Source organism: Pristis pectinata, chromosome 22, assembly GCF_009764475.1.
Source record: "Pristis pectinata isolate sPriPec2 chromosome 22, sPriPec2.1.pri, whole genome shotgun sequence".
NCBI lineage: Eukaryota > Metazoa > Chordata > Chondrichthyes > Rhinopristiformes > Pristidae > Pristis > Pristis pectinata.
In genome coordinates this window covers 23,564,305-23,591,624 of record NC_067426.1, presented here as the reverse complement: position 1 = coordinate 23,591,624, position 27,320 = coordinate 23,564,305, and the positions used below count along the sequence as shown (strand labels likewise).

The 27,320-nt window shown below is 41.9% G+C and overlaps 1 protein-coding gene across 1 annotated transcript in view; it reads left to right on the top strand.

Moving 5' to 3' along the window:
* Positions 1-17,098, top strand: part of LOC127581607 (disks large-associated protein 2-like) — a 464,246-nt gene extending 447,148 nt beyond the window's left edge. The window contains exons 11-14 of the mRNA XM_052036111.1: positions 6,228-6,652; positions 8,638-8,729; positions 10,526-10,678; positions 16,588-17,098. Of these exons, the coding sequence (XP_051892071.1) occupies positions 6,228-6,652; positions 8,638-8,729; positions 10,526-10,678; positions 16,588-16,806 (889 nt within the window). The 3' untranslated portion in view covers positions 16,807-17,098. The remainder of the gene's footprint in view (positions 1-6,227; positions 6,653-8,637; positions 8,730-10,525; positions 10,679-16,587) is intronic.
* Positions 17,099-27,320: the final 10,222 nt, after the last annotated feature.

Here is a 27,320-nt window from a genome sequence, read left to right as displayed (position 1 = left end):
CTGCTCTGTCAGGTATTCCAGCCCATGACAAGGTGCAGAGTAAAAATATACTTTTATTTCAATTTCATAAATCCTATTCTCTGTATCAGACCAGAGTTTCTTGAGCACAAGAAATTGCGAGTCAAATCATGATGCAGCATTGAGTCTTCTCGATGATAGTTGATGAATAACAATTGCCTTTTCTATCAGATGACAGCATGGAGAAGTAACACTGCAGCATTTTGGCTCATTGTGGATGTAGCAAATACTTTCACACAAAGATCTTTAGGTGTGTTCACCAATCTCGCATTCAAAGGAGCACGAGGTAGCAAATTAGTGTTATTTTATTGTAACTGTACCTGTTACTCAGACTCCTTTCAGCTGTGACTCCCTCTTGGGAATGCAGGGTCAGAAAATTGCTTTGTTTATGCTGTTAAAGAATGATTTGTGATGGTAATAATGATAGTCATTGTAAGCTCATTTCAGTTCGGAAATTTGTTTTATTTCTGTTCCAGATGGCTAATCGGTTTTCTACTGCTTCTTCTGAGGGTGCTGACTTATCATGGCACATGCTTCCACAGATGCCAGTTGCCAGTTCCAGGATAATGTGCACCCTTTCTTACATTGTCAGCAAGACAGCAAGTGTTGGCAGCCTATTACAGCCAAACTTGATCTTGTCCTCACCCAATGTTTATGTATGTGCAGAGTCCATTGTGAATCAGTGACTAGCAGCCAGAAACCATGGCTGATTTTGCCACTGCTTAACACAGGATACTGAAGTTAACTGCAGTGCCCCACCTGCAATTCTATAACCCATAACCAGGCTAACACTAACTCACCCAACACAGAATGGGCTTCCAACTTGGTCAAAGGGCTTCGGTATTGCATTTACTCATTAGGACACTAGGGGGAGATAGTGAGCCATTGTAGGTGTAAAACTTGATCATAACCTTGCAGATCAGAGCATTGATAAAGAGACACAGCTCAATGAAGGAACATTTCACTCTCTGAGTAGATGGAATGATACTCTAATAACAGTTTGGACAACTGTTAATATTTCCAATTCATGTATACAGTGGTGATAAAGTGAAGTATATCTGGTTACCTACCAATAGATCATCCACTTATCTATTCAAGGCATTCAAAGCTTCCTTAGCCCAGAGGCAATCCTTCAGTCAAGCCAGCATGGAATTCTGCTCAGCCTAGTGGTGATGCATAACCGAAAGCTGCACTTACTGGATAATTAGTGTCTTTCCTCAGCAAACCATTTTCACGCCCAGCTGTGAAATAAACCATATGTGCTGCAGAGAAATTGATTACATTCTTCAATTCTCCACAAACACAGAATCAACATCAAAGAGAGCAAGTTGCTCAATGCTCAATCAAGCTCTTCATGATGCTGATTACGGTAAAATATTCCAGAAGAAAGTCACCAGCCCAACCTTTCATCTCAGATGGAGGAAGATTTCAGAAATAAAATTCCACTTCCGCATGTATATGTGGCCAATACTCGGTATCACCTCCATCTGCTCTGCAAACCACAAGCCGTTATCAGTTTCTCCAGCTGTTTGTCCAGTATGAAGATCTGTACGAGCTGAATCTTCTCTCTGTTAAATGCCAGCGACATTGTATGGTTTTTGCAGACACATGCACTGCAGGAGCCTAAACTCCAGTAACCTCCCCCCCCACACCCCGCACTCTCAAGTCAGGTTGTTCAGCTGAAAAACTTGATCCAAATCCACCTGCTTTCTTTCTCCTCCAATGCATCAATCACCTCTATCAGTACCTGTTCCTGCCACAGTCAAGTCTCTTATCCACACTTGTTACCTGGTTTAGTTTGATTTCCATTGTTTTCCCTGCATCCCTCCACCTGTCACAAGCTGCAACCAATATAAAATACTGCAGCATGCATCGTCGTTAAGAGCAAACTCATGTCACCAGCACCCTTTCCCTTAACTTCCACAAGCTCCCTGTCCCTTAGTAAATTGACACCGATATCCTCTCTGTGCTGACGACCCCCTCTGGATCAGTTATTCCCACCAAACTGCTGCCCCTACATTCATTTAATTTAGTCATTAAAAAATAAAGTAAAAGTAAAGAAAACTTAATGCCAACTGAAGATAAAGAAATAAGTGTTGTACTGGAGGATGAAGGGAAGCCAGAGATGTTAAATCAGTATACCACATTGATCTTCATTGAAGATATTGATGGTGTAGAGAGAAGGGTCTGGAAGGAGGACAAGCAATTGAATGGCAAGAAATGGTCCTGAAATGGTTGTGGGGAAACCACTGAGTCCCAGTGGGGAGCTCTAGACTGATTAGGGAATTCAGAGAGGAAGTAGCCCAGGCTCTAGCCCATCTTTCAGACATTCTTAACTATGAAACCTGTGCCTATGAGGACTGTAGGATTTCCAGTTTTAAAAAGGGCAAAAATTATCAACCAACACGCACAAAATGCTGAAGGAACTCAGTAGGTCAGGCAGCATCTATAGAAGGAAATAAACAGTCGACATTTCAGGTCAAGACCCTTCATCGGGACTCGAAAGGAAGAGGGCAGAAGCCAGAATAAATAGGGAGGGGGAGTAGAACAGGCTGCCAGGTGATAGGTGAGTCCAGGTGAGGGGGGAAGGTAGGTGGTGGGAGAGGGAGGATAAAAGGGGGGAAGAACATTGAATTCTCCCACTTTAAGTAAACCCCACCTTTCCACACCCACCCCAACCACGCCTCTTCTTTTCTTCCCTTTCCTAGCCTATCTCTGCTTTTTCTATCCCCTTTTCTTCCTCCTTACCTTTGACCCATCTCCCGGTGGATCTGCTCTCCCCTCCTCCCCCGCATCTGCCCATCACTATCTCTTACCTGTATCTACCTTTCACCACCCTGTGCCCACCCCGCCTCCCCTCTTTTATCCACCTATCACTGCTCTGCTTTTCCCTCCTATATATTGGGCTTCCCCTTTTCCTTTCTTCAGTCGTGAAGAAGGGTCCCTGACCCGAAACGTTGACCGCCTGCTTTTCTCCACGGATGCTGCCTGGCCTGCTGAGCTCCTCCAGCATCATTGTGTTTTTCACCTAGATTCCAGCATCTGCAGTCCTTTGTTTCCCTCGATGAAAGGGAACGATGCGAGAAGCTGGGAGGTGACAGGTGACAGAGGCAAAGGGCTGAACAAGATGGAATCCTATAGGAGAGGACAGTAGACCATGGAATAAAGGGAAGGAAATGGGGAACTAGAAGGAGGTGATGGGCAGCTCGTGAGGCCAGGGGAGGGGGAAGAGGAGGGGTGAGGGGGCCACAGGAATGAGGGAAAACAAAGGGGGGGGGGAAGAAAAGGAAAAACAGAGGTGAGGGGTTACCGGAAGTTAGAGAAATCGATGTTGATGTCGTCAGGTTGGAGACTACCAAGACGAAATATGAGGTGTTGCTCTTCCAACCTGCGTCTGGCCTCGACGTAGCAGTGGAGGAGGCCGTGGATAGACATGCCAGCATGGGAATGGGAAGTGGGAGTGAAGTGGGTGGCCACCGGGAGATCCTGGCTGTTGCAGCAGACAGAGCGAAGGTGCTTGACGGAGCAGTCCCCCAATCCCTGCAACCATGAAAAGCATTACACCTGCCCCTATACCTCCTCCCTCACCACAATTCAGGGCCCTGGACAGTCCATCAAGGTGAGGCTATGCTTCGCCTGCGAATCTGAGGGTGTCATTCATTGTATCCGGTGCTCCCGATGCAGCCTCCTCTACATGGATGAGACCCAACGCAGACTGGGAGATCACTTCGTTGAACACCTTTACTCCACCTGCCACAACAGCCAGGATCTCCTGGTGGCCAGCCACTTCCCTCTGTTTTCCCTTTCCCTCCCTCCCCCCAGTCTTTGTTTTCCCTCATTGCTGTGGCCCACTCACCCCTTTTCTTTCCCCTCCCCCGCCCTCAAGGCCTGCCCATCACCTCCCTCTGGTTCCCCACATCCTTCCCTTTATTCCATGGTCTACTGTCCTCTCCTATAAGATTCCTTCTTCTTCAGCCCTTTGCCTCTTCCAACTATCACCTCCCAGCTTCTCACATCATCCCTTTTCATCCCCCCTCCCCCTATCTTTTTATTTGGGCTTCTGTTCTCTTCCTTTCCAGTCCTGATGAAGGTTTCTCACTCAAAATGTTGACTGGTTATTTCCCTCCATAGACGCTGCCTGACCTGCTGAGTTCCTCCAGCATTTTGTGTGTGTTGCTCCAGATTCCAGCATCCGCAGAATCTCTTGTGTCATTATCAGCTAGGTAGCTATAGATATGTCAGTCTCACGTCAATAGCTTGCAGAGACACCAAATGATTACCAACCTTGTGAAGTCATATTAATAATCACCTGGAAATATGTGGGTTAATTGAGGACACCCATTCAGATTTTTGAAATGCAAATGATGCCTGACAAATTTCAGAATTAATGCGGTGGATTTTGTGAATATTGATTTTTGAAAGAAGGTTGATAAAGTGGTGTTACTCTTGTAATTTTTTATTTTCTTGCTTTGCTTTTAAGAGTTGTTAATTTAAACAATATGTGAGCACAGTTTATATTTTTAAAAGACACAGAAATGAAATATAATTCAAAAGGTAATGAGTTAGTCGATTCACCACAGATTACAGACAGTAAGCAATCAGTATGGCTTCTCAGTAATTAACAAGCACCTCATAGCCCTGGTGTTGTCAGGTTACAAATATTGGTCATTCAACACAGTCCTCCATCTTCCCTCTTTCCTTCCTCCTCCCCATTTTTCCCCCTCCTTCCTTGTCTCGACCTCCACCTGGAACAATAAGGCAAATGTCAAACCTTGGCAGCAGTCTAGGTCGGTTGCGGTGGGGGGGGGGGGGGGGTAGGGATGGTTTTGGGTGGCATTTGACATAGGTGGGGCTTGATGTGGGTGAGCCTTGTGTCTCACCGGGAAGAATTCCTCCAGTGAACTGGCAATGCTCACAGCTAATTGCAGAATCCTGGCTGTTGAACATTTTCTACCATGGGACTCCTTTCCTCTGGGTCAGTTGGCTAGCTTGAGGAAATCATAATGGAAATGGGGCTTCCCACATCTGGTTCTTAGGCAATCCCTTGGGCTCAGGGATGACTTGCTCCACTCTAGTTCTGTGGGTTCTGAGGTGACTGCTGAGCCTAATGTGGGTCCTGTAGACACTACCACAGGTAAGTCAGGAGGTTCTTGGCAGGGTAGGGAGGTGGGAGGTTTGTTTGGGAGATGATTCACTCCTCTGCCATCTACGCTGGGCTCCTATGTACTCCTGCAGAAGGGACTCAATGCCATCCCTAATACTTCTCCATTTTCAGTGGAGATATATGCCACAGATTCCCATGAATCAGTGAGGTTGTTACACTTTATCGGTGAAGCTTCGAGAACATCCTTGAATCTTTTCCTCTGCCCATTTTGCCTTCCTTTTGCCTTGATGGAGTGTGGGACAGAGTGTTTTGGGAACCAGGTGTCAGGCAGCTGAACGATGTGGCCTGCCCAACAGAGCTGTCCAAGTGTAATTAGGGCCTCGATGCTGGGGATGTTGGTCTGGGAGAGGGACATTGACATTGGTTTACTTACCCTGCTAATGGAATTGGAGAATATTGTGAGAACACCAATAGCAGACAGTTCTTCTGGCCTAACAAGTAAGATAAGATACGATAAGATTTCTTTATTAATCAAGTGTACATCGAAACACACAGTGAAATGCATCTTTTGCATAGAGTGTTCTGGGGGCAGCCCGCAAGTGTCGCCACGCTTCCGGTGCCAACATAGCATGCCTACAACTTCCTAACCCGTACATCTTTGGAATGTGGGAGGAAACCGGAGCACCCGGAGGATATCCATGCAGACACAGGGAGAACATACAAACTCCTTACAGGCAGCGGCGGGAATTGAACCTGGGTCGCTGGCGCTGTAATAGTGTTATGCAAATTAGCTTGAGATTCCTTTTTCTATCCATCCAGGGAAACCCTCCCATCTCCAATGTACACACACACACACACACACACAATGGAAAGTGCATTTACATGGAAAGTGCATGATTTGAGGATGAGGCCTGACCACTCATGGTCTCAAGGACTAGATATCTGGCTGAAACATGGAAGTAAAGCCTGACTGTGTCCAGAAGGCTGTGACCTAATGTGTGGGGCACCAGTACCTTCAGAAAAGAGGACAGCAAACGCAGGTGGGGAAATGCCAGTGAGGGATTGTGCCTTAAATGTTGCTTAATCAATGTTTCCTTAATTCCAGACACGCCAGGTTTAAGCGTTCGAACAGTGTGACAACAAGCGTACAGGCTGATCTTGAACTGGAGGGCATTCCTGGGGTGTGTGTGAGCACAGAGGACAAGGGCTTCCAGTTCAGCCAGCCATTTGAGCGGCATTCCTCAGAGCCAGAGCAGTCCAATGAGTACACTTCATTCAGAACTGTTCACACGCAAGGACAATGGGCGTACAGGGATGATTACAGGATGCGCTATGACAGTGCTGACGCCCAACGCCAGGAGCACTGGGGAGAATCCAGTGTTCACAACCACCCAGATCCTGGCAGAGTGTCTCCGTGCCACAGAGATGGCGACTGGTTTATCAAGCTGTTGCAGGCAGAGGTAGAACGATTGGAAGGGTGGTGTCAGCAGATGGAGAGAGAAGCTGAGGAGAATGACCTACCTGAAGAGGGTAAGTTCTCTTCACGTATTTAAGCATCTTAGTAATGTGTTATCTCATGTTAATGATTATTTGCACTTGTTTCAAATGCCTCAGGGGATTGAGATGAATTCCCCTGATTCCCAACATAACCTGGTTCTTATTATGTGTTCTTTTGTTGCTCCCACAGTATCACGTGGTTTTGAGTGCAGTGAGGAGCGGATATATTTTGATGCACAAAGCAAAATTTTGGGGGACTGATTGAAAGGGGAGAGGGCCTTTTCCCATCCGTCATCATAATTTGGGTTGCATCCTTTTTCTGTGTTTTATGCTGCTGCTTCATATTGAGTTTAGAAGTGTATAAAGTAACTTCACTATTTATATTTTCCCACATTTTCATATAAATCTCTTCGGTTATTTTTTTCCACTCTCATTATGTATAATCACCTGGTGACAATCAGTTCAAGCAAACAAGTTGTTTCTGGGCATCTGACTGTGGGCTTTCACTAGGAAGTGCAAAGGAATGGCTCACAGTTTTATCCATCCAGCTTGTTTCTCACCTTTCTCCTTGACAACATGGCTAAACCTTTGTGAATATCTGACAACAAATTACCAGGATCAAGCTTGCACTGAAATTTAAACACTAGATCTTTTTGATGGGAACTTTGATCCAAATGTCCTGACAATAATATTAGTGCATGTTGGAAGATAAAACTTTCCAAAAATATTGGGGAATCATTGTAAACCATCTGAGCCTGGGGAAAGTTTGGAGTGTATACAAGCTTCTCTCTCTGATTATTGATGTGAAAATTAAATTATCAATATACAAAACCATTGTGAAGATTTAGTGGAGTAGGCAGAGCATTATTGTACAATTGAGCTGCTAAATTTAATAGACAATTTTCTCCTCTCCCCTTCCCTATCTTTTCTGAAGGTGCATGTTCTTCCCATATTGTTTTGTGAGCATAAAATCGCTTAATCATATTGCACAATTGCCAAAGTCCATGTGTAAGTCTTGCATGGAATGTTGACAGTCTGTTTGACTGTAGGGCTATCAATCTTGTCCTCTCATCTTGATAACTGATGACCAGAGTGGAAGACTTTGGTCTCTTCCTAGAGCACAACAGTAAGCTCAGTTGTCTCCCCGAGCAATGTCAGCCAATTGCACACAGATTGAGAGTCAAACATGAGACTTGGGTCTTTTTTTATGATTCAGCTGTTCTCTTACTGAAACCACAAAGGCACCAGAGAACTTCTACATTTCGTTTTAATGAAGATTATTCTGTATGATTGTGGAGATGTGAGCAACAACGGAAGAACTTGACCATTTTATTATATTCTTGGAATTAAAAATGAAAGTGAACTTGTGACCCTTATTTTGTCACTAACATTCCACTTCAATTTTTACTGTAGAATCAGACACCACAGAATCGGGAACCATGTGGCCCATCCTGCTTATGCTATCCTTCCCAAGTAGCTTTCTCATTCTAATCTCACTCTCCTGCTCTTTCCCCATAACTCCATAATTCTTCTTTCAAGTTTATATCCAGTTCCTTTTTGATGACTGCTATTGAATCCACTGCCTTTACCTTTTCAACAGTACATTCGAAATTATAGAAAGTTGCTGCAAAGGAAATTTGAACAGTTGTCCCATTGGATATTGACCTCCTGGATCTTGTTAATTCATTCCACTACTGCCAGGATACTACTTCTTCAAAACGTTTTGCTTATTTTCTATCTCTAACAACTCACAGAGACAACTGACAGGATGATTATTTGACCCTGCACCCTTCTGTCCGGATAACTGTAGAACTGTGTGATATGTCTCCTGATACAACACAAAGGAGGCTTTGGTAAAAGTCTGGGAGCAGACTGTCTGATCTCCCTTTCAGTTGGAGATTGAGAAAAATATATTTTGGGGAGAGATTTAAACAGTTTTTTAATTTATGATTAATGATTCACTGTTCTGGTGCGACAATTGTATTTAGAATCTAACATGGCACTCCCTTGTGTTTTAGTGCTTGAAAAGATCCGCAGTGCAGTGGGCAGCGCCCAGCTTCTCATGTCACAGAAGTTCCAGCAGTTTTACCGACTTTGCCAGCAGAATATGGTAAATCTAGGGGTGAAGGGATGGGACTTGTCCATTTGCTTAGAGAGGGAACGGAAATTGATCTAGAATTCTGCTCTTCACATGTGTCAGACAGACTTCTTCCAAAGAGTGAACCTCCCTATCATCTTTGAAACACATTTCCGAAAAGTTAACTACCACATATTTCTGTTCATTTTTTAAAAATGCATACCCTTTTTTAAGCACTAGTTCTGAAGGAGAAATGTTGCTTTGATTTTACTTAGTGGTGGGGGGGTTTTTAACATTCAGGTGTGAGAGCAATGTGGCTTTCTGGTGACTTCACCAAGCTAGCTAGTTACAATGCACATGTCAACACCTGTCGGACTTCCAAACCTACCCACTCCCTGAACAAAGGGGAACAATTGAGGCATTTATTGCAGGGACAAACGCCATATTCTAGTGGCTCCTTTTTGCATGCAGTCTTCTGGCTGTAGGGGCAGTTCCTGATTCTATTGAGCTGATTCTGAAATGCATACTGACACTGAAACTCATAACAACAGTGATTTATATCTGGCCTCTTAGCTTTACATCAGTAACTAGAACAGCCCCATTCATCAACCTTCATTGAAGAGATAAGTGAATCTAAATTTTTTTTTCTCCACTTCACTTTAAATAATAAATGTTTTAAATTATTTGAATTGTGTTTTTAAGTAAATTTATTGTTTTTTAACCTTTTTGTTTCATGATACCAATTTAAGTAATTTTTAGAAAATACTTAAAACTGTTTCTGGAAGTGTCTGATCATCAGAAATATTTAGAGACAGTGGCAAAGGTCTTCTGACACATGAGCTGTCGGAAAATCATCAGGGATTTTCTGGCGCTCAGCCTGAGGTTCTGCCACCTGAGACCTATCCACTGCCTGCAGACTGCTCCACCTAGTGGTATGGTCACACCAGAGGTGCCTCTGGGACACTGCCTTGAGTATGATTTGGTTCCACTGTGAACAAACATGTGTATTCAGGCCTGGTGCTTAAGAATAACAAGGAGGGGCCTTGATGCATTTAATCATACACCCATATACTCAACAAGTTGTCTCAAACATGAAGCGGAGCCACTTGAATGTTCCTGCATTCAATCCTAGATCTAGCTGATCCCCGCGGAGGTCACTGCAGTATCACCCTGTAAGTTTCCCCTTTCCATTGATTTCTCTAATCAGATTTGAAGGTTGTTTCTCTGATATTCCGTGACAGTGTGAGTTATAGAATCATACAGCATGGAAACAGGCACTTTGGCCAACCAAGTCCACATCGACCATCTGGCACCCATCTACACTCATCCTGTTTTTTATTTCCCCCACATTCCCATCAACTTGCCCCAACTATATCACTCTAGGGGCAATTTGCAGTAGTCAATAAACTGACCAACCTAAACATCATTGAGATGTAGGAGGAACCCCATGCAGTCACAGGGAGAAAGTACAAATTCCACACAGACAGCACCAATGGTCAGGATTGAACACAGGTCTCTACCAACTGGGCCACTGTGCTGCCCAGACACTCATCGGCTCGTCTCAAACACAAAGCGCAGCCACTTGAACACTCTGTTTTCTTTGCAATAAATGCTGAATTGCTGTATCAGACATCTATGTTAAAATAAGGATTCTTTTTTAAAATGCCATCTGCCCCTCTGCTCCCACAATCCCAAGTATCTCTTTCCCACCTTCTTGAAAAAACATCAGAAAGGCAGGCTATTGCTGCTGGGACACTTTCATCCACCAGTGCTTCTACTTCCAAGCTTTTGATTTTTTTCCTCTGTTGTTGCTTCTTTTGTGTTCTTAGGACCCGAATGCGTTCCCTTTGCCTACCTCCCAGGACCTAGCAGGGTTCTGGGACCTCTTACAGCTATCAGTTGAAGATGTGACTTTGAAATTTGATGAGCTTTTGCAGATAAAGGCCAATAATTGGAAATTGCTGGAGGCTTCAGAGAGAAAGGTAAGCCATACATGTTCTTGGAATGTCACCCGTCTGCTCATGTTGATTTTGCTTACTGAATTTTAATATGGAGGCATGCTTTTGAGGAATTTTCAAACCACAGTAAGAAAATAAAATCCAACATGTACTTACTTAATTAAAATCATGGTTGCAGGGCAGATTTTGATTAAAGTTTGCATAAATTCTTTATTCCAAGGAAGAGAGATAATGATGCATAGCAAGCAAAATGAAAAAGAACATAAATTTCTTATAGGGTATTCCAGGCACATAATCCATTACTTAGACATAAAATTCTACCACATAGGGCAATCTCTCCTTGCTAATAATATCATAAAATGAGGAAAAAGTTTCAAAACTTTTTAAATGGAAATTGCCATGGGCACCAACAATGTTTGATAGAAATATCTGCTTTTATGATGGAACATCATGAAGGTCAATAGCATCTGTTGGGACCTTCCACGTATGCTATTGTTGGTAGGGCAAGAGTTCAGGAGGAGAGCACAGAAATGTGGAGATGATTCAATAAGAAAATCAACATTACATTTGAGGAGCAAGATCTTGAGGATGGAGCAGGTGGACTGTTTAAGGAAACCAGAAAAGGAATGGCTTAAGGGGAGCTCCTTATTATTATTCAGTGAATTTATTCAATGAATGCTAACTGCTAATACAGAAGAGGAAATGAGGGGCAAGAAGGAGCCCAGTGATGGAGGAATTAAGGGTGTATGCAGGTCATAATGCAGGAATAGATCACCGTGGCAATGTTATGTGGAGAAGTCAATTGGGAGTCAATTTTCATGGCCATTGTGTGCCCATGGGCTGGGTTTTGGTAACAATGTCTTTCATTTAATGCCATTATCTATTATGTGATGACCTTCTCCCTCACTTTAAGAAGGCATTTTTCCTTTTCTCATTTTAACAGTCCTGTGCTCACAACCTCCAGGAAATTGGTTCAGAGCCAGAAAATGAACCAATCTAGACACGTGAACAGTATCTACACAAGATTGAAAGCATTTACTATCCTGCTGTTGTTTCTTCTGACCCCTGTACTACCTCCTACCCCCACTCCAGATCTTACCCTTCCTCTCATTAGTTGTCCTGTTGTGTCTTCTGACCCCTCTCCACCCCCCTCCTCCCACTCCTGCTCTTAACCCTCCTCCCACATTTGTTTGTTTGCTGTTGCCTCCTCTGATGCTTTGACCACCTCCTCCTTCTCCTCTAAGCCCTTCCTCATGCTCACTCATCACTCACTCATTCTTCACACTCACTCTTTCTGTCACCTCCCTCTATGACCACAAGACATATCACTTCTCCAGAACCATTTAATTTCTCCTTCCACTCCGGACCATGCCAGCTTCTTACCATTTCATTCCCCAAACTCATCAACCTGTCCCTCTCCTCTGTCTCACTCCTTACTTATTTCAAACCTATTATCATTCAGCCTCTCTCCCATACACTTCTCTAATTATCAGCCAAGAGGAGACAAATGGAGTCACTGTCCCCCCCTCCAATCATCTAACAATATGTGAATATGAAGTATATTCATTCATCCAATATTATTAAGGATGCACAAGTTCCCCTACATAACCCAGCAAATTTGCATACCAGTGCACACCCATGCCAGCACACAATCACATGTATCTCTGTGCACACCTCTTGTTCTAATTCTTTTTTTTTTGTGACTTCCACCTTTAGTGTTGTGTTATTATGCACTATAATTGCTTTTCCCTTTTAAGAACGCATTTCCACATTAAGACTGCGTATCATTCTGACAATGTTGTTGCAATAAAGAAAGCGGCCATTGTTTACATCATGCTCAGCAGTGAATCTGTATAGTTAATCACAAAGATAAGGGCTAGAAGATAAGAGTTCATGCAGTCTTGCCCACAGTATTGATACTGTGTTGTCAGAGTCTCCAGGAGTGATGCTGTCTCTCCTTATCCTCTCAGCACATGCCTTTGACATTGCCAGCTCCTCCATTTTTCTTGAAGACTCCAACTTAATAGCATTTTGACTTTCTTTCATTAGTAGTACTACCATCATGAGAATATATTTGAAAAGCTTTCATTTCTGTTACATTCCATAAATCTTCCCTTCTTCTCTTGGTCATATATGTACTACCCATAAGTAATGTTATCCTGCAGCATATGAAGTGTATGGTGATGATGCCTGGCTCTTCCTGCATTCTCCATTGACACCCATGGCTGTTGCTTCTGTCTCCAATTATCTGGTATTAGGAGCTGCAGCGTGACTTCCTTATTCTTATACTCAACACCCCTACAAATGAAGGCACACATTCCATATGCCTTCTTTACCACCTTATCCACTTGTGCAGCCACTTTCAGTGAACTATGGATTTGGACCCCAAGATCCGTTTGTACCTCAATGCTATTAAGGGGTCTACCATTAACTGTATACTTTCTTCTTTCATTTGACCTCCCAAAGTGCAACACCTCACACTTGCCCAGATTAAACTCCATCTGCCACTTCTCTGCCTATATCTGTAACTGATCCATATCCCACTGTATTCTTTGATAGTCCTTTCCACTGTCCACAACTCCACCGATCTTGGTGTCATCCATAAAATTGCTGGTATTACCAGCAATCATGCTTGTATTAGGTTTAGAGCCAACATATTCTCCAGCTCATTTCTGAGAAGACCAAAGCCATCTCTCTTTGCTTCCTACTAACATCCCCAGTTCCATTTTGATTTCTCCCCTATTTAGTCCAGAGGTGCAGGTCCTAGAAAGTTTGTGCACACAGGAGCTAAGATTACAGAGATTACAGTGCCATTACAGAGACCTGGATGCGTGAGGGACAAGACTGGCTGCTCCATGTTCCTGGGTTTCATTGTTTTAGATGTGACAGAGAAGGGGTAAAAGAGGTGGAGAGGTTGCACTCCTGATAAGGGAGAATGTCACAACAGTACTCAGGGAGGACGCACTGGAGGGCTCATCCACAGAGGCAATTTAGGTGGAGCTCAGAAATAGGATAGGTGCAATTATGCTGATGGGATTATACTATGGGCCTCCCAGGAGCCACTGAGAGGTGGAGGAACAGATATGTAGACAGATTATGGAAAAGTGCAGAAACAACAGGGTTGTCATAGTGAGGGACTTTAACTTCTCCAGTATTGATTGGAACTTCCTTAATACAAGAAGCTTGGATGGTGTGGGATTTCTTCAGTGCATCCGAGGGGTTCTTGAAACAGTATGTGTAGAGTCCAACTGGAGGAGAGAACATACTGGACCTAGTTTTGGGAAATGAGCCAGGCCAGGTGACAGACCTGATAGTGGGTGAACATTCTGGGAATAGTGACCACAACTCATTATATTTTAAGATAGCTATGAGTAAGGGTAAAATTGGATCTTGCGGGAAGGTACTAAATTGGGGGAGGGAAAATTACAGCAGGTTAAGACAGGAGCTTAGGGGCATTGATTGGGAACAGCTGCTGTCGGACAAGTCCACGTCTGACATGTAGGAGTTGTTTAAAGACCAGCTGATCAGAATTCGAGATCGGCATGTTCTAGTAAGGAGTAAGGATAAGGAGGGTAAGGTAAGGGAACTTTGGATGACCTGAGAGGTCCTAACCATAATCAGGAAGGAAAAGGAAGCATATGTAAGCTTGAGGAAGCTGAAATCAGACTGGGCCCTTGTGGAGTATAAAGATAGCAGGAAAGTGCTCAAGCAGGCGAATAGGAAGGCCAGAAGAGGCCATGAAATGTCATTGGCAAGCAGGGTCAAGAATGATCCCAAGGTATTTTATACCTATATTAAGAAAAAGAGGATAACTAAAGAGAGGATAGGCCCACTCAAGGATAAAGGAGGGAATTTGTGGTTGGAGTCACAGCAAGTGGCTGAGGTACTAAATGAGTACATTGTGTTGGAGAAGGAATTGGAGGATAGTGAAAACAGTGGGGCATGCTAATGTGCTAGGACGTTTTGAGATTAAGGAGGAGGTAGTGCTGGATCTTTTGAAAAGCATTAAGGTGGATAAGTCCCCAGGGTCTGATGGCATATATCCTAGAATATTGAAAGAAGCAGTGAGGAGATCGCTGGGGCTTTGACAAGGATCTTTGTGTCCTCACTAGCAGCAGACGAGGTCCCAGAGGACGGGATAGTAGCATGTTGTGCCTTTGTTCAAGAAGGGAAATAGGGATAATCCAGGTAATTGTAGGCCAATGAGCTTCATGTCAGTGGTAGGGAAGCTGTTGGAGAGGATACTGAGGGATAGGATATATGCACATTTGGAAAGGCAAGGCCTGTTTAAGGACAGTCAGCATGTTTTGTGCGGGGTAGATCGTGTCTTACAAACTTGATTGAGTTTCTTGAGGAGGTGACAAGGTGCTTGATGAGGGTAAGGCAGTGGACATTATCTGCATGGACTTTAGTAAGGCATTTTACGAGGTCCCTCATGGTAAGTTGATTCAGAAGATAAAGATACATGGGATCCAGGGTGAATTGCAAGTTTGGATTCAGAACTGGCTTGCCTATAGAAGAGTAGGGGTGGAAGGCTATTATTCTGGCTGGAGGTCTGTGACCAGTGGTGTTCTGCAAGGATCGGTGCTGGGACCTCTATTGTTTGTAATGTATATCAATGTTTTGGATGAAAATGTAGATGGGTGGATTAGCACCAAAATTGGTGGAGATGTGGACAGTGTAAAGGACTATCAAAGAATACAGCAGGATATAGAACAGTTATAGAGATGGGCAGAGGAGTGGCAGTTGGAGTTTAATCCGGGCAAGTGTCAGGTGTTGCACTTTAGGATCAAATGAAAGGAGAAAGTCTACAGTTAATGGTAGGCCCCTTAATAGCATTGAGGTACAGAGGGATCTTGGGGTCCAGGTCCATAGTTCACTGAAAGTGGCTGCACAAGTGGATAAGTGGTAAAGAAAGTGTATGGAATGCTTACCTTCATTGGTAGAGGTGTTGAGTGTAAGAGTAAGGAAGTCATGCAGCGGCTATATAAAACTCTAGTCAGACCACACGTGGAGTATTGTGTGCAGTTCTGTTGTGTGCAGTACTGGTGGAGTATTGTGTGAGTATCGTGGAAAAGGTGTGGAAGAAGTTCACCAGGATGCTGCCTGGATTAGAGGATATGAGCTATAAGGAAAGGTTGGACAAACTTGGGTTGTTCTCCTTTGAGTGTCAGAGGCTGAGGGAAGACCTGATAGAGGTTTTTAAAATTACGAGAGGCTTTGATAGGGTAAACAGTCAGAATCTGTTCCCCAAGGTAGAAATGTCAAACACCAGAGGACATGCTTTTAAGGTCGGGGGGGGGGGGGGGGGGGAATTTAAAGGCGATGGGCAATGTGAGGGGTAAGATTTTTACACAGAGAGTGGTAGGTGCCTGGAATGGGTTACCAGTAGTGGAAGCAGGCAGTTTAGTGGAGTTTAAGAGGCTTTTAGATGGACACATGAAAATGGAATGGAGGGATATGGATGAAACACAGGAGGAGGACATTTAGTATAAATTGGCATTAGGATCGGCACAACATCGTGGGCCGAGTGGCCTGTCCAGTGCTGTACTGGTCTATGTTCTATTTCTCCCCTACACCAAGTCTATCAGAAAACCACCTTATTTTGCAGCGTTGTCTCTGATGAACTTGTCCTCTTCTGCCACTGAAACCATAATCGTCACTTTTGTTGTCCGGTGGCAAGAATTTTCCAATGCCTTCATTGCTGGTCTTGTTGCTTCTCTCATTCAGGGGGTGTTGCCTGCCCTTTGGTAAAATCTTGGGCACACCTGCCATACTTGACTGGTCTTCAATTGTGGGGAGGTCAGACACCTCAGCTGGTGAACTCAAGTTGATTAAAAACAAAAATAAATTAACACAGAGGAGAGGAAACAAAGAGGTAGACTGGAAATTGTATAAATGTAATTCATTATTCAAAATCTTTTTGTCAATAGGATGAACTGAAGATGCCCCCTCCTATACCAAAGAAACCACCGAAGGGAAGGTTATCCCAGGCACGGGAGAAGTCATTGGAACTTGCTGACAGACAGAGGCAAGAAGCAAGGAAACGGCTCATGGCTGCTAAGAGAGCAGCCTCATATCGGCAAAACTCTGCCACAGAAAGTGCAGATAGCATTGAAATCTACATCCCTGAGGCTCAAACCAGGCTTTGAAATCACACCACGCCATTTGGCAGGAGCCTGTCTTTAACTTCAACTTCACTTCTCATATTCAAGGGAAGATGAAACCAGACTATGGGCATAATTTGAATCCTGCTGTCTGGTCTCAGCTCTAGCAAGCATTAACATTCCTCTTGTGTTCCTATATGTTGTCACGGTGGACCAATTATATTTTCAGTTTTTAAATGAAGCTGCAGTCTAATATATTTTGTGCACATGTTCTTTATAATGCATCTGAGCAAAAGAAAAATACAAAGAGAGTTTGGGGCACACCCAGGAAGCATAATGTTGCAGACATCCCACATTCATTTTTTTTAAACTTTTGTTTCATTAGGAAACTGCGCTTCACCAGGACAGAACACCAGGCCTGTGATCCGGTGAAGTTTTCACCATTCACATTCACTGTAATTAACTTCCCATTCTGGTACTTGCCAGTGGTGTATTCTTAATCTGATACATCTCACAGAGGCATTGTGACTGTAGCTGAATTTGTCTTAGGAAATAGTTTTTTTTAAAAAAGATGTCATATTTACAAACAAAACTGTGAGTCCAAAAACCAGAATCCAAATTTACAAAGGAAATGGTTTGGAAAGTGCTGAGCTCAGTTATTCTACAACTCAGTAATTCCTGGTTGTTCATCTAAGTAAAGTTTTCATTTGGGGATTGGGTGGCACAACCGATTGAAAATGATCCTTTTATTTTTGGGACCTGGGTCTGAATCGAGCTCAACTGGACAGGATTCAGCTCAGCAACACCCTGCTTTTAAAAAAAAGTGACTTTGGTGGCAGAAGACACATGAGCAAACCACAGAGTTGTAAATGTAGACAGCTCTTCTCTGTCTCTCTGTTCATGGCTCTGAGGGACAGGCTGAACCTAGTTCTCAGTCAGCATGAGTCCACAGCACAAAATCTTGCCCATACCTTGGCGCTCATTGCTGCTGAATTGGTAGGCTGAGCTAATGTGGAAAGGAATATAATGCCAGGGCCAAGGGCTAGCCCTTAAGAAGGCCAATTAACTCATTTTGTTGGGACAATGTAGAGAAAGGTTTGCTGTGGGTATATTTGACCTAGATTGAGACTGATAGCGGGTGAGAACAAAAAGGGAACGTTCCCTCTGCAACACTGTTAGGCCTCACTTGAGCACAATATTGTATTAAGAAAATGTAAATTTTAAAAATATTATCATCCCCAAATTTTCTGATATTACCTGATTTACCCTAGGCAATGGCCCTTGAAAATTAAGAATGCAGAGAATGTAGAGATAATGATAAGAGCAGCACTAAAATGGGGGAATCCACCAAAAGCTATAATGAAAATAATGGCACGTGTTAAAAGCAGGGAGAAAGGATTGAACTTTACAGCCAATGTGTCCAGACTGCTGCTGTGACAATTTATTCATGGGGACAAATGATAGGCCCATTTGCACCTGGAAAGAATGTGAAATGGTTGTATTTGCATGTTAAGGTATTTCTGATTTGCTGGGATGCATTGACTGAGAAAAGTGTGTATATGTAGTTGGCCGTGTAATGGCAAAAATCATTTGGGCTAAATTTCAAAGGGAATGAATGTGCGTTGTTTTGAAATTTCACAATATCAAGTGGCATCTGATATTAAACAGCATGGTAAGCAGGGTCACTAATGCAATGTAAACACAGTTCTTGTGAAGGGAATCATAGGAGGAGCAGCCAGCGGAAAGATCGTAGAGGTCCTTATTGCCAAGACTGCTGCAGTTTTGAATAGGTAATATTCCACATGCTGACTATCACTGGGCAACTATTCTTACTGACGAAACTGATTTATATTAAAATCTTTCAGAGAACAGTGCAATCCTTGTCTGTATTGGAAACCTTCAGCTAATTCTTCTCTGACTTTTATATCTGTACATCCGAAGTCGACAAACGACATGAGGCGAGGGTGTTGACAACTGGCTTCTATAAAGATTTCTGTTGGTAGAGAATCATCAATTGTCCTTCACATACATTCACTGTACAGATAGCTCTGAAGGACCTTCCTGCAGATTTTGTACAATATACTAGGGTGTGACCCATGTACCTACATAAGTTATAAATCAGTTCCAAACAACACTGGTTAATAATAGATTTATAAACAGAATGCACTGGAAATATTCAGTAGGACAAGCAGTACTTGTGGTGAGCAAACCAGAGTTTTTGGGGTAGAAATTTGACCCTACTGAATGGGTTAAATGTGTGATATGTCACTTTGAACTCTGCCTCTGAAATTGGAGTCATAGAGTCATACAGCATGGAAAGAGGCTCTTTGGCCCACTGACTCCATGCCAACTATCAACCACTAATTTACACTAATCCCTTTTTATTCTCCCCACATTCCCATTAACTCTGCCTGGATTCTACTATTCACCTACACGCTAGGGGCAATTTACAGTAGCCAATAACCTCCCAACCTGCACTTCTTTGGGATACGGGAACAAACCACAAGCTCCACATAGACAGCACTGGACATCAGGATTGAACCAGGTTACTGGAGCTGAGAGATAGTTTCACTGGCTGTGCCACCCTGCCATATTGAAGTCCTCTGTGACTTCATGGAATTGAATTTCAGAAGCAAAGTTCAATGAACGTGCATCACACATTTAGCGAGTTTCCGTTCCAAAGTTTCAGATGTAGTATTGTGATGTTCTGATGAAATGTCACTGATCCAAAACCTTAACTCTGCTTCTGCTGCCACAGGTGTGACCTGACCTCCTGTATGTTTCCAGCATTGTTTGATTTTATATCAGATTTCTAGCATCTGCAGTATTTTGTTTAAGAATTGCATTTTCTGTTTCACGTTTACACTAATATTATCACAGATTCCAAATTTGATTGGCATTCTAAAATTTGGCAGCCAATCAATTGCAAAGAGACTTGAATACTAAGTTGGGTACTCTATATTGAAGTTAGCAAACAAAAAACTCAGATCATCTACATAGGATCTGTAATGAATGTTTATCAAAGTATTGTATTTGAACTTCCAGAAAGGAATGAGCTTGTTGGGCCCAATCACTTCTCCTTTTTGCTCCATATTTTTTGCACACTGTCAAATTATCGCATAACATGACAGGATCTAGGGGAATCTCTTAAGAATATTGTTAAATGGTTTCCTCAGACCCTGCCGAGCCATGTCGCCCAGTATATCTGCATTGTATAAAGCACATCTGGAGTTGTCATTTTGTTTTTTGTTGGTTAAAAGATCTTTGGAACTTACTCTAGCGCTCTCATTGGATAAACTCAAGCTAAAAGAGAAAACAATTGTATGGAACTGGGTGCTTAAACGATGCTATACATTTTGTTGCATCTAAATTGTTTTAGTTTACTGTGGTCATTTTTCCAGTGTCCTGGCCATTGGCTTGAAATGCACTTTGAGAGAAATATTCTTACCAAATATAAATTCTGTTCATACCTTCTTGTTCCATAAAAATAACAAGGTTCCAGTCCATAATATATATCGTAGCCTGTCAGACGATGAAGTTCTCAAAGATTTCCTAAATATTGGTATTTTGGTAGAACATGATGATATCTAATGTAAAGGTTTTTACGTAGCAGCAACCATTAACACCAGTTTTGTACTGCTTGCATCATCATATATGGGTCAGGAAAGCATCTGCTGAATACCACCAACTGCTCTTCTTCAGCTGATGAATCAGTACTCCTCTGTGCTGATTACCCTTTACGAGAACAAGGGCACAGAATCTATGCCAGGTGGGTAGGTGAGGAGGAGGTTGGTTTCAGTGCTTATCACTAAGTACGGCTGGGTAGCATCACCGATAACCAAACCTGCCAGATCCTGAAAGACACAGTTGCCGGGATGGGCCTGTGCAGGCAATGACAGAGTTGAACCTTGCCCTCACCTACATACCGGTTGCAGATGTATCTGCCCATGCAGTTTTGGTTTGGAGACCAGGACATAATTTTTGACACTGAGGGCATCCCACAATTTGTTATCTGCCATTATGACCATACCACACAGAATAGATTCAGAACTAAGCCAGCAGGTCTTAAAGGGCATCTAGAATGCACTGCATTCCACTATAATCTGTTTAGTTCACGGTATGACATGTCCCTCACTCTACCATTACTGTCAAGCCAGGACACTGATCTGAGGTCAATGATAAGTGTTAAAAAAATCATGCCAAGAGCAGCATACTGTGAACCGAAAATTAAGGTGCCAATTTGGGCATGGGTGCAGCATGCTCTCTGCTTGCTGAACGGTGAAAGCAGCATGCAGTGGATGGGACTAAGTGATACCATAACAAACAAATTAAGTCTAAGCTCTGCAGTCCTGTTACATCCAGCCATGATCGATGGTGGGCAACTAAAAAGTTAACTGGAAGTGGGTGGGCACCATCAACATTCTCAAGTATAGCAGAATGGTGAGGTTGAAGTGTTTGCGATCATTTTCAGCCTCCTCCTGGCCACTGTAGAAACCAGTCTTCAGTCCATTCCATTCACACCACATGATCTCAAGAAATGTCTGAGTCCACTTAATATGCCCAAAGCTATGGGCCCTAATAACCTCCCAATTGTAGTGCTGAAGACCTGAGCTTGAAAACCAACAATCCCTCTGCTCCAGTACAGCTACAGAGCTGTCATCTATCCTACAAAGTGAAATATTGTCAAGGATGTTCTGTCCACAAAAAGGACAAATCCATTATAACTAATTACCATCCTGTCAGTTGACTCACAATCATTAACAAAGGCAGAGACACTGACAGTGTCATTGGCTGTGCTGCTAGTGGCACTTACTCACTATAAACCTGCTCAGTTTGGGTTCCAAGGTGAAGATACTTTTTGAGTGCACAGTCTTTGTTTCCATTCACAATTTTTTAGGTAATGGAGCACTCCATCTTCTAATACATTCATGGAAGGACTGAAGGTGGCAAATCGAAACTTTGACATACAAGAGGCAGATGTTGACAATCCATGAGGAGAGTGACTAATAAGCTTGACGTTAAACAGCCTTACCAGAGATTAAACTGGACCAGATAATATAAGTACCTTGGCTGGGAGAACAAGTCAGAAGATGAGTGTTCTGTAGTGAGTGACTCATTTCTTGACACCCTAAAGTCATCCTTCTATCATATCAAGAGTCTAACAGAATACCCTCCACTTCCATGTATGAGCACAGCTCAAGAAGCTGAACAATCCAGGATAGAGCAGTCCACTTGATTGGTGTTCTACCTAACATCCTAATCATTCATTTGAAATATCATGATGCACCATGAAAGCAGAAATTACCACCGACAAAATGCATTGAACGTATTCACCGAGACTTCTTTAATGCACCTTCCAAATCTGCAAACCTCTACCAACTGGAAGGACCAAAGGCATTGTCACTTGCAAGTTCCCCTCAAAGTCACACATCAATGTGACTTTGAAACACATTGTAATTCCTTCATCATTGTTGGGACTAATTCTAGAACTCCCCTTAAAAGTCCTGTAGAGCACCTTCACCATAAGGAATTTTGCAATTCAAGAAGGTGACAATCACTTTCTCAAGGGCATTCAGAGAAAGGCATTAGATGCTGACTTTCCCACAGTTCACAATCTGTTAAGTACTTAAAAGAGAAAAATTTACAGGGCAATAGGAAGAGGGTGTGGCACTGATTAATGTCTTTTGCAAAGAGCCAGTGCAATCTTAATGGGCCAAATGATCTCCTTTTGTGCAATACCATTTATTTACTTAGAAGTTGGAATCAGTTTTAATAAAAAGATATGGAATTATTTAGGATATTAATACCTTGGACATTATATAGTCTTATGCCATTACATTCATAGCTGGATATTTTAAATTATTTTATATTTGCTTTAGATTTGAGATGTTAAACTACTTATTTACTTTCAGATGAATTATACAGTGAACTAGTGGCAGACATTTTCATTGCTGCTTTAAGCTTATTCCTTTTTTTGTTCTTATTTCAAAGCTGGCTGTTGACTGATTTTTAACTGTTGACACTGCATGCCATTGGAGTCAAAAAAAATACAATGCCCAGCACTTCCCTGCTTCTAGCTAACTTCTGAGTTGCAAAGATATTCTCCATGTAATTGCCATAACAATAAATCAGTGTTAGGTTATTAATTGTTGTTTCCAATTTGAATGACTAGGGGTTTCAAACAAGAAAAAAATGCTGTTAACAGAAGTTATGCTTTATGCTCAGGAATTTGCACCATATTGATTAAACAATGGGTACAAGCAATGGCTCAAACTACAAAGGGTCTGATTATTTAATGTTTGCATACAGAAATGAAAAGAACACAGTTTGTTCTTGGCACTAGCTGCAGTGGCTGGAATTCAGTTTTAATCCCTCTGCTATTAAAAACTGAAATTTTCTAAATAGTGTTTTGCACATTAAATGTTAAAATAGGAGTCATTCTTAGTTGGATGTCTGTTGTGTGCATTAAACACAGATGAGTGGGTTGTATGTACAAAAAAAGAAGCTGGAGAAAGGAAGGAGTGTTAGATTAAAGTGAAGAAAAAAATCTTTCATTGAAAGGAATGAGTCTGACCTGTTGATGGAAGTGACCTGATCTGAGCAACAATTCACTCTTGGATTTTGTAGTATATCTATCTTCATGTCGTTGTGTTATTGCGATGTGAACGACTCAATCCTTTCCACAGCAGGGGGAAAAATATCTTTATTGTGAATGAACTGTAATTCTCCCTTTTTAATGCTACTTATTTTGGAACAATGCATTATGTCCAGCAAGCTTCATTCGCATACAATGGCTTAGCAAGGAAGCATAATAACCTCAGTACAAAATGATTTGAATGTGATGGTGGGGCAGGAGTGGATGGGACATAGTGGATTATTACATACCATTCAATTTACCATGGAACATCTTGTAACTCCCCCTGTAAACAGATTCCCAAACACTTTAAAGGATTTTCCATTTTTTGCTTTCTAAAATTCAGCTGTGACTATTGTTCAAAATCTAATGTAAAGAGCAGGGCTATAGGTGAATGTTAAACTGATGAAATAAAAATCTGAGTTCAGTGTCACAAAACCAAAAGCAAAATTGTAATAAAAATTACCAAAACTGCCAAGTGAGAAATCCCATGACAGGTTATCCCAGGAGCTCGTTATTATTCTGTTAAATGTCACTGGGTCTTAATCACTGAGTTCTTTAGACAAGAATGCAGACTCATTCAGAAGTTTTTTTTCTATTTTTTAGAATACTCTGAAAATTTTAATTCAGACATTGCTATAAAATGTCTTTCACCTCTTCAAAATTCCATACAAATGTTGTTTTATATGGACTAATTGTTTACAAAAAGAGGAATATCATAGGTAAAACATTTGCTTTTGTAGAGATCATCTGTATTCAGAGTGAGTCAGTTTCTGAAGTATTTAATTGGCTGTGAAGTGCATTGGGAATCCCACAGGTCAACAAGACTATACGAAGGCAAGCTCTTTCCTTTTCCTTTTCACCACATAAAGCCACTGGGCAACATTGTAGGTTATTGGTTTCAGTGATTCTTATTCATTTTGTTCATTGTTGTTCTGCGTAATAAATGAATCCTTCTTCTATTTACATACATAATGTCTGGCCCTGTATTTCTCTGTGTAGAATCCCATTTGGGACTGGAAGAACTAGGAATTTTCAATCTTTATATACCAAATGAACCAACACTTCATGGAAGAGCAAATTTAGGAATTTGACAGAATCACTGGATTGTCTGTCAGTGATACTTTGGGGCAGAATCTCATTGCCATGTTTATGAAGATTTCCAGTACCATTGAGAGAACATCCAGGTTGACCATATGTTTTGGAGGTTTTCTGGTGTGCACATTGCCAAGGAGCTCTTTAAATGATTACAGTGGGTGCAAGCACCTGTAAGTTACCTTGCTACAAATAGGCTCTGGCTTTCAGAGAACCATAGCATGGAGGCTCAAAAACCAGAGGCTTCAGATAATAGTCACTCTACCTGGTATGCCTGACTTCACCTGAGGGATTAGCCACTGACCCTGCATCTGGCTTTGAAAGACTGGGCACATTGTAGGTACAAGCCCAGAGAGGCCATGTCACCTATTCTCTGCTTCATTGGCTCTGTGTGCAATGGGGCTGACTGGCACTCCAAGGGCAAGGTTCAGGATTAGCACCTGCAGCAGATGCTCAAACCTTATTTTATTGCTTGTGCACTAAACCTGGTGTTGGTGACAGAAATATGCACCTTCTATAATTCAATGTAGTAAAGCTAGCCAAATCTTCCTGCATCCTGCAAATGCAAGTAACAGTAGAAATAACAGCAAACAAATTCAATATCAATATAAAGGCTGTGGCTACACAACCTTCAGTGCATTGCTTTGATCTCCAGTTATAGACAATGGTTTGCAGAGACTTCAACAGCTATATTTACTGCATCAGTGTAAGGGACACATATTCATTTGTGGGGTGTGGGCATCACTGGCAAAGCTGACACTTACTGCCCATCCCTATTACCCCAGATCTGATTCTTCACTGGGTCATATCAGAAGGCAATTAAAAGTCAAACACATTACTGGGAGCCCAGATACGCATATAGGGCACAGCAAAATAAAGATGCCTGATTTCCTTCCTCAAGAATATTAATGATCCAGCCAGTTTCATGGTCAATTTGATACTAGATTTTTGACTTCAGATTTATTTAATTAACTAAATTTAAAATCTCCAACTATCACAATGGGATTCAAGTTCAGGATCATTGATTCAGGCCATTGATGGTAGTCTAGTAAATTAACTACCACTCTACCATTGCAATATGTGAAACATTAGGTGCATTGACAAGCTTGAAAAAAAGAAGTTCTGTTCCATTATTTATCGATTTTTGCAGAATCTATACCTTAAGGAAAGAGGTAAAATTAACGGCAGACTTCCCCTCCTTGCAGATGCTTACAATGGTCTCAGCAAGTAGTGTTCTTTGGTGGATATCGAGTGGGAAGGATTGTGTTCAATTGCTCTCAATGAGATGAATCAATGTCTTCCAGCCAATTGCCCAGTGTACTATTTTCTCATAGATGTAAATTCGTGAGGGCATTGAGTGAAGATGGAATCAATCTCTGCTGTGATGTCCTTTGCTGTTCAGTAGCCTGCCAATGCCCACACATGATGATATTCACTTTAGCCTGACCTTGCTGTTTATCTGATTACACCACTGCAAAGTGCCTTGGGATATTTTTCTACCTTTATTAGGCCCTATAAATGCAAGTTGCTGTTGTACTAAAATACATGCTTCTGAAACTGTCCCACAGCAATAGGCGACAGTCTTCAGACGAAGAAGAGAGAAAACGGTTGCATTAAAAGAATGTAAGTTTTCTTCTAAGTGATACATTGTAAAAAAAGCTCCTCAATTTAATTAAACCCATTTAAAAATAGTCTACTTCTTAATAGGTGAATTGAGATCCTGCTGTCTGCAAATGGAAATGATCATTGCTGCACACACCAGTATTTGAGGGTCAATGGGACATGAAGAGTTATAGAGTTACACGGTATAGAAACAGGCCCTTTGGCCCAACTCGTCCATACTGACCAAGTTGCCTCCCCGAACTGGTCCCATTTGCCTGCATTTGGCCCATATCCCTCTAAACTTTTCCTATCCATGTACCTGTTCAAATGTCTTTTAAATGTAGTAATTGTACCTGCCTCTACCACTTCCTCTAGTAGCTCATTCCATATACCCACAACCCTCCATGTAAAAAAGTTGCCCCTCAGGTCCCCTTTAAATCTTTCTCCTCTCACCTTAAAATGGTGAAAATAGATGTCACTGAAGTCATTCTGAATGTACTTTTAGGGACTCATGCTGCTTTTATGACAGATTTGAAGCAGGGTGATCCATTGCTTTACTGAGCAGCTAATTGTCACATATCATAATATTATTTTCTAATTTTGTTGAAGTTTCTTCTCAATAAACAGTTATAGTGCAAATAGCAAATTAGTATATATCAGCTCGAAGTTGGGTAATGAAACATCTCCAACCATACACAACTTTGAATGATTCATTAGAATTTATTATCTTACAATAGCATGGTTTGTAAATGTGTCATGGAATATGGACAATACTCAGGCCTTGACCCTTAATGTTTTGAGGGTAAAATGTACCAGCTGGTATCACTGACAGTAAGAGATAAACTAATGAAATAGGAATTAGTTCTGTGAAATGGGTCATTTTCTATTTATTGCAGAAAGCAAACTCGATTAGTATCTATCAGGTGCCAGTCCCCTAATAGCTTCTTGTTACATTTTGCAGCGATCAATACTGTATCTAAAGGCATTATTCAACCACCATGGAGGTATACTTAACTACTGCAACAGTCTTATCCAAAACAAATTACATTTATACAGCATTCTATCCCTCAGAGATCTCTTAGAGAAGATTACTCATAGAAAATTGCTGTTCCTTCCCTCCACAAAAAACTTAATTTTATATATTTTGAAGCTTCTTTCAAGATTTCCTTTGTCTGGCTTCAGGTGACCTCCTCCCAGTGTTCCATTTAAAAGTTGGTTTTAGTTAACC